Source organism: Corella eumyota, chromosome 2, assembly GCF_963082875.1.
Source record: "Corella eumyota chromosome 2, kaCorEumy4.1, whole genome shotgun sequence".
NCBI lineage: Eukaryota > Metazoa > Chordata > Ascidiacea > Phlebobranchia > Corellidae > Corella > Corella eumyota.
The window spans coordinates 19,704,696-19,720,122 of record NC_137491.1 but is presented as its reverse complement, the minus strand read 5'-3'; the positions used below and the strand labels follow the sequence as shown (position 1 = coordinate 19,720,122).

Genomic DNA, 15,427 nt, shown 5'->3' with positions numbered 1-15,427 from the left:
ACGTTTATTGTTGGGTATTTATTTTTATGTTAAATAAGGTAAAAATCTCAGGTAAATTTATTGAGGATAAAGTGAAAATTAATAATATTTAAAGTGTCTATTATAGTAAAATTGATTGTATAAAAGTACCTACTTTTTTGCATGACTTTTCGGTTTTAGTTCTGCAAAATTACGAATTTTGTTTAAGTAAAAAACTTATTAAAATGAACAAAATAAAACGTTGTTGGGACTATTTGTTTGGTCCAACTATTTACAGAATTCACAAAACAAGGGATGGGCAAGAAAGAGTAAGTTTTTCATAAAAAAATAGGATTATGTTAAGACCGTAAGATGTTAAAAAATATTATCATAAAAACGTTATTCTTTTTTAAATTAATATTAAAATAACACGAATTTATAAAAATGGCAGCGTGGTGTTGTGGTAAGAACACTTTCTTCAACGTATGAGGTCGTGGGTTCAATCCCCACTGCTCTCATGCTGCAGCTCCCTTGAGTATAAGGCGCTATAAACGGTATGAACTCCTGCTGAGCCAGCACTTAATCAGCAGCTTCATTATCAGCTAATTATATTTGATAATATCTCAAACTGCTAAAGACAACTTGACACTGGGTTGGAGTAACTGATGTTACTCTATGTTTAGATCGTGCATTTGACCTTTCCACATCGAGGATAAAGATATATACAAAAAAAAATTTTGTATGTATAAATTTTACTACTAAAGTTTGATAGGAAGAAAATTTACATTTTTTAGATCAAACTATCTTGCTTTCATTATATATTTTTAACTTTTTAGTCGTATGATTACCAATCAAACATCCTTGAACAAAGATCCCAAAAAACTTTAAATATTTTAACAACAACAAAACATCTACTTTATTATACAACACCTTTATGGGCTACTGTTCTATACAGAAGAGGTAAATTTGTTTAAGTGAGAATCTGATATCATGGTTTGTATGTTTATGGCATTGGTTAAGGCTGAAGGTTTTAGGTTTAAACCTTGTTTGCCAAATATTAAGACTTTTACAAATAGCTTAATCACACCAATTAGCATCCTTCTTTCAACAAAATTAGATATATTGTTTACATATAATATTTTTTTTACAAATACATAACAGAGTACGAATTAACGGTTAAAAAACGATTCGCTAAAAAGGAGGTCGCATTTTTACAGCAATAGTTAGGTCCAAGTCATGATCGTCGTTTTTTAATAAAGGCATTTTTAAAATGTGAAAAGTTTTTGTTCTTAAATGCCCTGTAGTAACCTACATTTACGCAGAATTATATTGATGTAATTATAAATGGAACCGGTAAAAATGAATTGAAAAAATACACAAATATACACGAAAGTTTTAATGTCGGTTAAACTTTTTTGGTTGATTCTCTAATTCTAATATATTTGTAAAAAACGATTCGCTAATTTTAAAAAACAATTTGCTTTTAGCGAATAGCGACCTGTTATTTCGTTCCCTGCATAAGTTGTAATATGTATTTTTATATTTCAAGGATATTATACACTTGGAAACTTGCTATTTTTTCTGAAATATGCTGGATGGAGCTCGATTTTATTATTTGGGATATTAATTGTTAGAGGTAAATTATTATTAGAACAATTAAAATTAAATTCATGTATATAATTTAAAGGTTTTTTAGGTCTGATAAATGTTGGATATTAAATAGAATTAAACTTTTTTCTAAATCAAAGTTAAGCAATCAGTATTTTTTTTACTTAAATTTGGAAATTGTTTTTTAGCTGTTGTATTTGATTAATATTTTTTAGGTAATAAATTCAATAATTTTTATTTATTAGCTCTGGGTAGATCTAAAAATCAGGAATATGTCACTTTTCTAAACATTTGGAGAACAGCAATTAACAACCCGAGAAGTTATGATGCAAGGGTAAATTGTTTTATATTTTTTTGAAATATGATTTAACTAAATTTTTTTTTGTATATATATATCTTTATCCTCGATGTGGGAAAGTCGAATGCGCGACGTAAACATAGAGTAACATCAGTTACTTCGACTCAAGTCTCGAGTTGCCTGTGGCAGTTTGGGATATTATAGATTATAATTGCCCGATAATTATGCTGCTGATTAAGTGCTGGCTCAGCAGGAGTTCATGCCGTTTATAGCGCCTTACTTAAGAGTGCTACAGCATGAGATCAGTGGGGATTGAACCCACGAATATATAAAAGTGAACAAATTGTTTTTATTATGTTTAAAAGCCAAATTTTTTGTTAAAAACTTTTTGTTAAAAGATTATTTTAAATAGAAATTTTTTTCCATAAAAAATCTGTAAAAAAATATTATGTAATAATTTTTATTTAGAACCGTCTTAGAGCATACACTTTTGATTTTAAAAGCTGGCCGGTTGATTTTCGCTTTGACGATCACGAAATATATAAAACAAGACCAAAACCTCCTTCTTTATGGGGCAGAGTTAATTCCCAATATCCCAACTTTATTGTGAGCATATTGTATGGACTACCAAAAGAACTTCTAGGTTACATGGTTGCCCATTCTCTTGGTATTAGACTAGTGTATCCTGGATCTATATTACTTCTTCAAGCAGCGTTTGGTAAGTTAGTACAACAAAAATTTAAAAAAATGCTAATAATTGCTGGATTTTTAATTTTCTTGTATATATGTATTTTAAACCGATTTGATTATAATTTAAAAATTTTTTAAACTATTATTCTATTTTTAAGACTTAACAATTTAAATTTGTTATAGGCATTTTATGTTTACTATTTATATATTTTAAGACCTTGAAATTTTAGGTACAACTTTAAGGGATAGTAGAAACAAGTATATTGAAGAGGTATAAATAATTTATTAAACTTTTTTAAAAGTAACATCATACAGTCTGTTTATGTATGTATGTAGTTATATTTGTAAACAATTTCAAACTGATTTATTTATTAGAATGAAGGGGAACGAGCGAAATTATTGACACAAGATTTTAATGAAATAGACACCGTGTTTATTGATGCCAGAAAAAGGTTTTTATGAAAAGTTTTTAAATTTAATTTAAACTTTGTTACACTTAAAATAAAGTGCTGGCTCAGCAGGAGTTCATACCGTTTATAGCGCCTTACTCAAGGGCGCTACAGCAGGAGATCAGTGGGGATTGAACCCACGACCTCATGTGTGGTGTAGCAAGTGTTCCTAACACTACACCATGCTGCCAGTTCAATTTTTACATTCTATTCATTTTCTACAACTTATTAAGCAAAATTTTGAATCTTAGCTATTGGTTATAAAAACTCTTATATTTAAAAACATTATTGTTACATCACAATGTTTGTTTATAACTTTTTGTATTCCAGAGTTCATGAAAAGCGTCGTGAAGACACAATGGGTCATGATGCCCCGACTTTAAATGGGGAAACGCTGGTGATATGTTGTGAGGGTAATGCTGGGTTTTATGAGGTGGGGTGTATGTGTACCCCGATACAACTTGGGTATTCTGTGCTGGGGTGGAACCATCCTGGGTTTGAGGACAGCACGGTAAGTTATTATTAAATTTTTTTTTTTTTAATTTTTTTTTTTGTTTTAAAATTTTATTTTTTGTTTTGAAAATTTTTTTTTGTTTTAAAATTTATTTTCTTAATTTTTTTTCTTTTCCATTTTTTTTCTTGTTTTTTATCTTTGTTGGTATAGGCTATTATATTTTATATTTGAGGGGGATTTTTTAAACTTTGTTAATTTTTTAGTGAGTAATTCAGATTTTGATAATTTTTTTTTAAATTAATTATTTTTTCTTTTAAATATTTTTTTGTCAGTATTTTTATATTGCATTGTTTAAAGGTATAAGTATTTTGTAGATATATTTTGATATATTCTTAGATAGTTTTTAATAAAATATATTTAAAGTTTTAAATAATTCAAAACTAAGGTTTTTAAAATAATGAGATTGCTAAATAAATTTTGCTACATATTTTCTTTTAAAATTACATTTTTACTTTTGTTCTTTTAAATATTGTTTCTCTTTAAACTATATTCAATTGTATATTTTCATATATTATATCAATTTTAATTAGGAAATAAAAAAAAAGTATCATATTACACTTTGAATAATGTAAGGGACTGGTATATTATTAAACATAAATTTATTATTAACAATTTCCAATAAATAAAAAGGAAGGACAAATTAACCTTTTATATTTTGATTTTTTATTGTTTTAATTTTTACAAGTAAAAAAAATATATAATTCCTAAGAACAACATTTTTAAAGCTGTATTTTTTGATTACATTTATTCATTCTTGTATTTGTTTTCGATATGACTTTATAAATTTATTTTGTTTCAGGGACAACCCTATCCAAGTCAGGAAAAGAATGCAGTTGATGTAGTTGTTCAATATGCTATTCACAGACTTAACTTTGAACCCGAAAACATCATTATTTTTGCATGGTCAATTGGTATGTTTAGTATTTATATTTTTTTATTCACAAATCTAGTAAAGGCTGGCTTTATATTAGGATGACTTTTATTACCCCAACTTATTTTAAAGTTGCCTTTTTTACATTTTTAAATAATGTTAACTTTGTGTTATTTTACAAATTGTCATCGATTTTGTTTTAATTGTTTTTATATGTGTTTGTTATTAATTATATGTGTTTGTTATTAATTATATGTGTTTGTTATTAATTATATGTGTTTGTTATTAATTATTTTGTTATTTGTTTGTTTTGTAAACTATGCTTTAATATAAACAAGTTGGAAATTTTTTAAAATAATGTTTTAAATATAAATTTTTATAAAAAAAATACACGAACTAATCAACTACCTGCTCTATAGTCAGCATTTTAATTGCTGTAATATGGTTGCAACTTTCAACTAATATTTGCCTGTAATAATTCACCTGCACAACACAAACAGCACTTATATATATTTTGTAGCCCCATGAATTAAACATACATATAATATAACTAACCTTCATTATATATAGATTATCTTAACATGTTTTAAACCTAACTGTTTAACTTAACATATTATAGGTGGATATACTGCTCTACAAGCTGCAAACATGTATCCAGATATCAAGGGTGTTATCTTGGATGCAACTTTCTATGACATCATGCCTTTTGCTGAGAAAATGATGCCAGCATTTTTACGTAAGATATATATTTATAAATTAATTTTAAAACTGCCAAAGGTAACTTAAGACTGGGTCAAGGTAACTGATGTTACTCTATGTTTAGGTCGTAAAGTCGGCCTTCCCACATCGAGGATAAAAAAATATGTAATGTTTTAGTGATATTGTCAAGGTCATTTCATAAAAGTTATTTTTTTACATTTTTAATTTAACAGAAAACTTGACCCGATATACAATAAGAAATCACTTGGATTTACATCATAGCGAACTACTTGCAAATTACATTGGACCAGTTCGCTTTATCAGAAGAAATAAAGACGAAGTCATGAACTTAGGTAAAGAAATTAACAAAAAAACTACAAAAATTTGTCACATTTTTAATTATATAAACTTTAAACATTTTAGCTGGCCCTACGACTGTTATCAGTAATTTGGGTAACAAATTATTGGAAAACTTTTTGAAATCTCGATTTCCAAATCTATTTGAACCATGTGAACAGGAAAACAATGCTGAAAACAATGGTGATTATAATGAAAATAGAAGCTCACAATTGAATGCTTTATGGGAATGGTTAAGCTTTATGGAAGAAACAAACAGAGGTAAAAAAATTGTTATTTTTTTTTTACATTTAAAAAAACTTTTTATTTATAATTTTTGATGATTTTTTTAGAATCTGTTTTGTATAAGTGGGGAGTCAATGAAGACAAATGTAAGAGCCTGTTGAGTGAGTACATTCAGCAGAACTCACCAGGTTATCCAATGTTAATTGGGGAAAAATTAACTTCCAAGCAAAAAACTCAATTAGTGTTATATTTGGTAGGTTATAGTTTCAGAATCTTTTAGGGCACAGTGACATAAAATTTTTAGGGCATTATGACATAAATCTTTTAGGGCACTATGACATAAATCTTTAAGGGCACCTAGACATAAATCTTTAAGGGCACCTAGACATTAAATTTTTAGGGCACCATCACATAAATCTTTTTTTTTGTGGCACCTTGACATAAACCTTCTAATGCACAATGGTATATAGTTGTAGGAACCATGAGATAAATATTTTAGGGAAACTGTGCCATATATATGTAGGTACTATGACATTGAATTTTTAGGGCACTTTGTCATTGAATTTTTAGGACACTTTGTTATTGAATTTTTAGGGCACTTTGTCACTGAATTTTTAGGGCACTTTATCATTGAATTTTTAGGGCACAATGTTATTGAACTGCCAACCAATTTTTTGGTTCTTTAAAGGCATTTTTATTGTTTTAAACTAACTTGTATTTGAACTTACAGGCTCACAGACACATGCAACATTACCCATCAACCCATTGTACCCCCCTTCCCCCAACTTATTTCACCCCACCATGGAATGTGGGTAACATAGTGAAGGAAATATTGAATGATAGTAGTAGCTCTAATGGGTCTGATTTCGAGGTTTTACCGGGTTCTGGTGATGCAAAATCCTAGGTATTGTCTTGAGGATTTATTTGGTTAAAAGTCCAACTTTTAAAACTTTTTAAATAAATGTTTGTGTTGTTTTTTTAACCAAATTTGGTATAACGCTGTTCAAATTTTGTGTTAAAACACAACTTTTTCTAGCAAATGTTTGTTGAAAATTTGATATACTAAGTTTGTTTAAAATTTAGACTACTTTATTTTTAAATAAAAATACATTTTATTCTACTATATGTTATTACAAAGTTAACAAAAAGTGGTTAAATATTTATTTGTTGTTGTTAAGCTTCTAATTGGTATAAGCTTACTTAAGTTTGTTTATTAATTTTACACAGATTTTTGTTTAATTTTTTGCTCATTAAATGGCCTTGCTAATTTACAAAATATATACAAGTTAATTCAAAAAAAAATCAAAAAAATCATAGCAAGTTAATTCAAAATTTTGCTGTGTTGTTATGGTAGTCAGGTATGAATATATTCATATTGTTTTTTTTGCAACATGGAAATGTGTTGGCACAAAAATTTAATTTTTATGGCACAATTTTGATAACAGGCTTTATTTTTTAATTTAATTTTATGTTTTATTTGTGATCCTATTTAATAGGTTTTGTTTTTCAAACAGTCTAAAAACTGGTGTCTAGTAAAATTAAATATTTTTCAATATTTTTGGTTGTATTAAAAATAAATTATTTAAATATTTCTTTATAAATTTTATGCATATTTTACTTTAAGTTTGGCTCATATTCCACTGTGGAAAATAGAATAATTTTAACGCTGAAAAAATTATAATTCGCATTATTGTTGTATTAAATAGATTGCATTCAATATTTGGTATTTTTAAAAATATTTATAAATAAGTATAAGCAATAAAAGCAATATAGGGCTTATATATAAAACGAGCAAAGTAAACCAATTATTTTTAATACCTAAATTAAGCAATATGTTTAATATTTAAGGTAGTTTCAAAAATCCTTTAATTCTATGTAAGGAAATCTGGTTTAGGGTACCCAAATAATTCAAAATCCATTTTATACATTTCATAAAGTTTCACAGCTAGTTTCTTTGGAATTCCATCAAAATATTTCTTAATTTCATTATATTTGGTTCTATAAGTATATTGATAAAAAAACGCCTTTTTATATTCGTCAGGAACTTTGAGGTACTGTTCTAAGTACTCAAGATCCTCATGCAAGGTTTCAAACCTGATAATGTAGTTATAGTCATGGTCGCAAGGATGACAAGTGTTATTATACGACATCCAATGTAAATCGTAATCATGATTTGCTAGGCGAGAATTAACAAAATCTTCAAAACTAGCGGTACCGTTTGTAATTGGTATATTACGTTCTGTTACGTTAGCTCTTAGGTGATGGAATTTCTCCCAAATTCTTGTAGAGAATGGTCCGTAGTAATATGTGAAACCTTCTGCATTTGGAACGAGCTTGTTATTGTAAGCTGAGACTAACCTTTCAAACGGGTCACGTACTGTTATAATCTGTGAAAAATGTTAACTAACATTGTTAAATGAAATTTAGAACATTATTTTGCCGATCTTGAGTAAAAACCAGCATTACTTTACTTTAGCAGTGTCAATTGGGATTTAATTCTAGCAAAAAGTTTGCTTTTTTTACAACTAACTCTTTAAATATAAATAACTTAAATATGTCGGAATTTTAAATGATTATAATCTTACTTTGAAAGATTCATCCCAATATTCCTGGCGAACTTTTTTATCTTTTACATTTGAAAGTCTTATCAAAGTATTTCCTAAATTCCAAACTTCTTGACCGCGTACTTTATGAAGTGCAATGGCTTTAACAGTAAAAATTTCATCCAAAGCGAAGATAGCTGATCGCCAACTAGTACTACCGCATTTTTTAATCTCGCATACAGCTATCTAGAAATAAAAACATAAAAAACTTGTTAATGATATATTTGTTGTTTGGTTAACATTTATTGCAACAGGATATTATTTGAAAAAAACGAAACAGCTGCCACCTTAAAGAATAATTTCATCTCTAGCCTACTATCTACATGTCGGATTTAATATTCTTTTACGTGAAGAATCTTTATAATCATACTTTTTTTTTATAAATCTTTATCCTCGATGTGGGAAGATTGAATGCGCGACTTAAACATAGAGTAACATCTGTTACTCCGACCCAGTCTCGAGTTGCCTGTGGCAGTTTGGGATATTAAAAAGCTGCTGATTAGGTACCGGCTTAACAGAAGTTTAAACAGTTTATAGCGCCTTACTTAAGGGTGCTACAGCATGAGTTGGGGATTGAACTCACAACCTCATGGTGGTGTAGCAAGTATTCTTACCACTACACCACGCTGCCGGTTGTTTTGTTCTATATTTTGAAATCCTATTATTTATATTATGTTTTATAAGTCAATACAGAAATAGTTATACAGCAACGCCGGTATTGGTACTATGTACTAATTATGTAAAAGAATTTGTAAAATTTACCTTGAAGTTTTCGGAAAATAAAACGTTGTCATTAACGTTCGAAGGAAGTTGATAGCAGCTGTTATTCCGATATTTTCTACAAGTTTGAACCATAGTCCTAAGTCTTTGCAGTTGAATGGAGGTAAAATTTCGTGGTCGTGGCTTGGAATATAACGGGCATTCTTCTTTTGTGTTTTGATTATGATTTAAAGTTGGTGTTGGTTTTAGTCCAGCTGTGCTTGTTGGTTGAACCATTAACGCAAGTTTTGCTTTTGTAGAATTAGATGGTGTTGTTTTCCTAATTTTCTCTGTAGGTTTTACTTTTTTAAGAGGGTTTAGTGTTGTTGTAGAATTTAGTTTTACTGTGTGCCTAACTTTTGCTGTAGGTTTAATTTTTCTAGTGGGTTTTTGTGTTGTTGTAGAATTAAATGCCGTTTTATTGTAAGGTCTTGGTGTTGATTTTGTTTTAGCAATATTTTTGTTTAATTTTGTTGTTTGAGTTATTACTTCTGTAGTTACTTTCGTTCTTCCAGATTTAGTTTGATTTTTAAATAGTTGATTTTTTGTATTAGGCAAATTTCGGAACAGTTTTTTAGGTTTCGTTTTTATTGCTAATTGCTTTTTATTTGCTATTGTTCCAGTTAATATTTTCCGAGATTGTTTAGGTTTTACTCTTGGCTTTGGTATTTGTAAAGCAAATCTATTTTGCGATTTCTGAAAAAAAAAAAAAAAAAAAAAAACTTTTTTAAACCCGATTTTATTAACTATAGTTACCTATTTTATTACATTGTACTAACCTCATTTTGTGGATATTGATACAAAATAAACAAACTAGTTAGGCCAATTAAGCCAACAAATATTAAAAATAAACGTAACCTATCCATTCTTTTATTAAATCCAATTTTACCTATAAAATAATCTTTTTATTTGGCTAATACTATTCTAAAATTTTCTTAAAACTTTTTAGTTAAAAGTTTAATTTAGCCTTTCTTAATAATTTTAGTTTTATATTACAGTGGTGAACAGTGGTAATTTAATTCTTAAGGTTAAGAACGATTTCTACGCAGTCTTGCGTTTTAAAAGAAATTTCTTAAACTCCTTATTTTTTATCACGCATTGGTGATCAAGCCTTTCAAAATCTGACTTTTGGGTGGCTTAACGAAAACTTTAAGTAAGGTATAGATTATTTTTAACCATGTTATATTTTTAAATTTTAAACCAAAAATAAAATTTATCGTTAAAAAGTTTAAAAAAACAATGTAGCCTCAAATTTTAAAAGAAAAAAAAATACATTTTTAGTATTGTTAAAAACATTTATTTTATAAAAGAAAGTCCGGTTTAGGATATCCAAACAGTTCAAAATCCATCTTGAATTTTTCATAAAGTCTTAAACCAACTTCCTTTGGAATGGTACTAAAATATGACTCAGTTTCTTCATATTTTGTTTTGTAAATATACTTGGGAAATATGACTTGTCTGTAATTTTCAGGAATATTTAAATAATTTTCTAAGAACATGATATCGTTATATAGGGTCTCAAACTTAATGATATAGTTATAATCATGGTCACAAGGTTGACAGGTCGATGTAAACGATAACCAATGATAGTCAGTGTACAAATTAGCTAGAATTGAATTGACGAAGTCTTCAAATGTAGCAGTACCGTTATATTTTGGTATTTCTCGCTCTTTTTCATAGGCTCTAAAAAACCTAAACCGTTTCCAAATTTTTCTAGACAAATCTTCATAGAAACTTGAATAACCATTCGCATTTGGAACAAGTTTGTTTTTGTAGGCTGAAACCAATCTTTCAAACGGGTCGCGAACTGTTAAAATCTGTAAAAAAAGTTTAACAGTAATTATTAGGTTAAATCCTGAAACAAAGTTAATCGTAAAGTTGTGCATTTACTTCGAAAACACAGCCTACTGTATGTAAGTTGTTGGTAAATTTAATGCTTTTCAAAGCATACCTTAAAAGATTTGTCCCAATTTTGTTGTCGCTCACTCATATCTTCAATATTTGAAAGTCTAATTGCAGTATTACCAAGTTCAAAAAAGCCAGGACCACTGACTTTATTATCAAGAAAATCTTGAACAGGAAACATGCCATCTAAAGCAAACATAACTCTTCGCCAACTGGAACTTGCACATTTCTGAATCTCGCAGACTGCAATCTTTATAAAAATAACATATATTACACTTGTTATTATGCATAAATTTTGGAATTTTAAACCATAGAAAAACAACATAGGATAACTTTTATGTAGGTAAAGGCACCAAAAAACAAAAAAAGCTTTTTTGTACATTACCCTAACTTTGCCTTTGAATTTATTTTATAAAATGATTGTAACTGCGCAATGCATATAAAAACAAACCTTGTAATTTTGTGAAAATAGTGCGTTACTATTCATATTAGAAGGTAGTGAAAAACAATTGTTTTTACGATATTTTCTACAAGTTTGAACCATAGTTTGAAGTCGTTGCTGTTGAATTGAGGTAACATTATATTGAACTTGCTTAGAATAAAACGGACAATTCTGAGATGTATTTTGAAGTTTTAAAATTTGTGATGATGTTTCTTTTGTAGGTATTGTCGCGGTCTTTGGGTTGACATTTATTGAAGCAGTGTTAGGTTTATTATCTTGTTTACCTCGGGGCTCAATGCTTTGGAAAGTAGAACTATATTTTTGTTTCTGAAATAAAATAGATATTGCTGAAAAATTTAAAAATTTTTGTAAAATAAATTGATTTACTTAACAAATTAAGTAAAATGTAAATTCAAAAACAATTTGATTGTTAAATTTCGGCTAACTTATTTTTTAATCTAGCCTAACCTTTAGTACTTACATTTAAGTTGTTCCAGTGATATTCATATAATATAAGAACACAAGTCAAACCAAACGCATATGATAATACAAAAGATAAACGCAACCTTGCCATTATCTTTCACATAATTTAACATTAAATAAATCGCGCTAAAAATATAATATAACGTTATTTTTCTTTATTATCACAATATTTTCTGAAAATATTTCTGTACAAAAAGTCAAACTGTAACTCTTAAGGGCGTTAATGTTAACCTAAATTATATGTTATATAACCGACTTAACCAGATCTCAAGTAGATGCAACTTATAAATGTTACAGAGCAATTTTATTTATGACTTTTAGTTACTTTGCCCGAGGGCGTGGTTAAAACTATTGTATTTTCAGAACAAACATTTACTATGAACTAATTAGATAAAACACGATTCTGGCCACACTTGATCGGTTACTTTGTTAAATAAAACGAATCGTAATATATAAGAAGTTTGCAATGTTTATTAATATACTTTGTAAAACACAATAAATAGATTATTTTTAAGTAACCTTGTTTTTATAAAAATCTGTGAAATAAAAGGTTTATAGAGGTATACGTAAAAGAATACAAAGAAAATAACAACAACACTAAGCTGGCATAAACATATTTTTAATTTTTTTTACTTTTTATAATTTCTGGGTAACCAATTCCTAAGATAAGACTAAAACGTTGCATTGGTTCATTTAACATAGAAATGTTGCGAGAGTTAAAAAAAGCAAAGTAATAATTACACGGTTAACATGATTTAGTATGTTTGCATAATTATTTATCGACATAAGTGGTTTTAAAGAATAATCCTTAGTTGCGAACAGCTTCAATTTGCAATTAACTGATTTTGGATAACTTTATCTCATAACTTATCTTGCTTTTCATTTTAAAATATTTGCGGTTTAAGTTGTCTCCTAATTTAATCAGGTTTAAATTTACAGAATGTTAAACTGGTATTCATAAAATTTTAATCTTTGTTTGGTATTTACAATAAATAGTCTGGTATAGGATAACCAAATAAATCAAAATCAGGTTTGTATCGTTCGTAAAGTTTTATCCCCAAACTTTTAGGAATAGTTTCAAAATATTTTCTTGTTTCTTCCGTTTTTGTTAAGTGAGTATTTTGCCTAAATATCGCTTTCTCATATTGTTCAGGGATTTTAAGATAACTCTTTAAATATCTTAGATCCTCGTGTAGCGTTTCAAATTTTATAATATAGTTGTAATCATGACTGCAAGGCTTGCAAGTTTCAAAGTAAGAAGTCCAGTGTGAGTCAATGTTATAGTTGGCTAAAATTGAGTTTACAAAGTCTTCAAAATTAGCTGTCCCGTTTGCTTTAGGTATTTCTCGTTCTGTTACATTAGCTCGCTTGTTGTGAAATAATCGCCAAATGTTATGCGTGACAGGTTTATAATAATAAGAAAGTCCACCTTTTGGACTTAGTTTGTCTTTGTAGGCTGAAACCAATCTTTCAAAGGGATTGCGAACCGTCAATATCTGTAAAATAAAATTTAATATTAAATAATTTATCATATATAAAATGTCATATATAAAATGACTAAAAGAAGGTAGTATTTTTTTTAGTTCAACTATGCTATTTTAGTTTACTTATATATCTTTTAAAAAATAAGGACAAATTTAAATATTGTTGACGCAAAAATGAAATTAAACTTACCTTAAACGATTCGTCCCAGTTTTTTTGTCTATCCTTCAAATCCTTAATACTTGAAAGTCGTATTACTTTATTTCCCAACATAAAAACGTCTTCTCCGGTGATGGTGTTGTTCAGATATTCTTTAACAGTAAAATATTTGTCTAAAACAAACATCACAACTCGCCAACTGGTACTACCACATTTTTGAATTTCGCAAACCGCAATCTAGATATAAAAAACAGATATCAATATTATAGGTTAAATTTTACAAATATTTTTGTTGTGTTTGAGGTTTAATGTTGCTTAAATAAATGAAATATTTATAATCCTAACAGTCTAAAGTTATTGTATTGTGACTAGCCTATATTAAATGCCAATCTTATGTCAGTTTATTATGTTATTCAACCATTATGAACTTTTGTTACAGAGCATTAATTTTTCTTTGCCCTGAAAACTATTTCTTTATAAAAATATTTAAACTAAAATCAAGTTTAGTTAAAATTAAATACCTCTTACCTTGTATTCTTTAGAAAATAAAGCATTGTTGTTGGGAAAGGGGGGTAGTGAGTAGCAGTCGGAACTTCTGTATCTTCTACAAACTTGCACCATTGTTTTTAGTCGTTCTTGTTGAATCGCAGTAACATTTCGTTGGATTGGTTTAAAATATAATGGACATTCTTGGTTTGTAGATGTTGTTTCAGATAGAGTTGTGGTTAAGGGAATGGTTGTTTTTGTAGTTGCCAAAGTCGTTGTGTTTGTGGAAAGAGTTGTTGTAGAAATGGTTGTACTTTTAGATGTTGAAGCCGTTGAAAGACTTTTTGAAGTTGTTGTTGTAGGCAATGTTGAAATTGTTGATGAAGTTTTTGATACTTTTGATGTTAAAATTTTTGTTGTAGGTAATCTTGTAGTTGTTGTTTCTGTAGCTGTAGCCAACGTAGTTTTCGGTGGTTCTTTTGTACTTTTTGCTGTTGAAAATGATTTTAGATTGGATATTTCTTCTAAGGTTTCTTCTTTGTTCTCTATTATCACAGTAGTTAAATTCTCTGGTTTTGTTAGAGATAGTATTTCGTTCAACTTGCTCCCAGACTTTATAATTTCCAATGAAGATGAATAAGTTTGTTCCTGTAAAAAATGGGTTTAAATACATCTTATATATTTATATAGCTTCTGTATTTCTAAAAATTGTTAAGAGAATTAACTAAAGTTAAATATATATACAATAAATGGTGAATTTGTGCAAAATTAATCTTTTTTATTTTATAATATTAAAAAAAAACATTATTAATATTAAGTTTAAAAAAACTTAAAAAATTTGTAAAAATTAACTTGTAAATATAAACGTTATTAGAATACATACGTATATAGTGTTCCACCTATACTGATATAAAATGCAAAGACTTGTGAAGCCAAGTAACCCTAATAATGTTGGAAAACACAATCGCAGTTTAACCATAATTAGTGCTAGTTACTTAGATTAAGAAATATTCTAAAATACATAAAAATACGTTTTTTTTACATTTTTACAACTGTACTTAGATATACATACGTTTAACCTTTGCCCTGAATTACAAATAACTAACTGGCTAAATAATAAAACTTTATGTGTTTAATTCTACTTATTAAAAACAAATTTACAATGTCATGTTCTAGTTATTTAGAACAATAAAATACCAACTGTTTTTGAACTAAGAATTCAACACTATTATATTACTTTCATATTGTATGCATACCATTTTCATTGTAGTAATCACTTCACAGTCCAACAACAAAGTCGTGGTTTTCCCCGAGGGCAAATTAAAACGAGTTTTATTAAAACTTGAAACGTCAACGAGAAATTTTTGCGGTTTCTAATGCGCTGTTTAAAGCTGGTTAGATAAGATTTTTCTAAAAACGGATTATATTTTAACCAATAC

General features: G+C 28.0%; 3 protein-coding genes across 3 annotated transcripts; 1 reads left to right on the top strand and 2 right to left on the bottom strand.

The window, feature by feature from the left end:
- The first annotated feature begins 39 nt into the window (after window positions 1–39).
- LOC145741500 (phosphatidylserine lipase ABHD16A-like) lies at window positions 40–7,356 on the top strand. Its single transcript, XM_082559094.1, has 14 exons — window positions 40–287; window positions 795–918; window positions 1,508–1,594; window positions 1,812–1,900; window positions 2,333–2,582; window positions 2,785–2,825; window positions 2,930–3,006; window positions 3,334–3,514; window positions 4,317–4,428; window positions 5,008–5,124; window positions 5,321–5,440; window positions 5,511–5,705; window positions 5,777–5,922; window positions 6,400–7,356. The coding sequence occupies exons 1-14, from the start codon at window positions 204–206 to the stop codon at window positions 6,571–6,573; spliced, it is 1,797 nt and encodes a 598-aa protein (XP_082415220.1). The 5' UTR covers window positions 40–203; the 3' UTR covers window positions 6,574–7,356.
- A 2,850-nt stretch (window positions 7,357–10,206) lies between these two features.
- Window positions 10,207–11,989, bottom strand: LOC145741508 (carbohydrate sulfotransferase 10-like). Its single transcript, XM_082559101.1, has 4 exons — window positions 11,860–11,989; window positions 11,388–11,705; window positions 10,983–11,186; window positions 10,207–10,848 (listed from the first exon to the last, which is right to left on the bottom strand). Exons 1-4 carry the CDS (start codon window positions 11,950–11,952, stop codon window positions 10,333–10,335), a joined length of 1,131 nt encoding a protein of 376 aa, XP_082415227.1. The 5' UTR covers window positions 11,953–11,989; the 3' UTR covers window positions 10,207–10,332.
- Window positions 11,990–12,416: 427 nt separating this feature from the next.
- On the bottom strand, window positions 12,417–14,994 carry LOC145741504 (carbohydrate sulfotransferase 11-like). Its single transcript, XM_082559098.1, has 4 exons — window positions 14,872–14,994; window positions 14,031–14,636; window positions 13,536–13,739; window positions 12,417–13,357 (listed from the first exon to the last, which is right to left on the bottom strand). Exons 1-4 carry the CDS (start codon window positions 14,965–14,967, stop codon window positions 12,845–12,847), a joined length of 1,419 nt encoding a protein of 472 aa, XP_082415224.1. The 5' UTR covers window positions 14,968–14,994; the 3' UTR covers window positions 12,417–12,844.
- Between the last annotated feature and the right edge of the window lie 433 nt (window positions 14,995–15,427).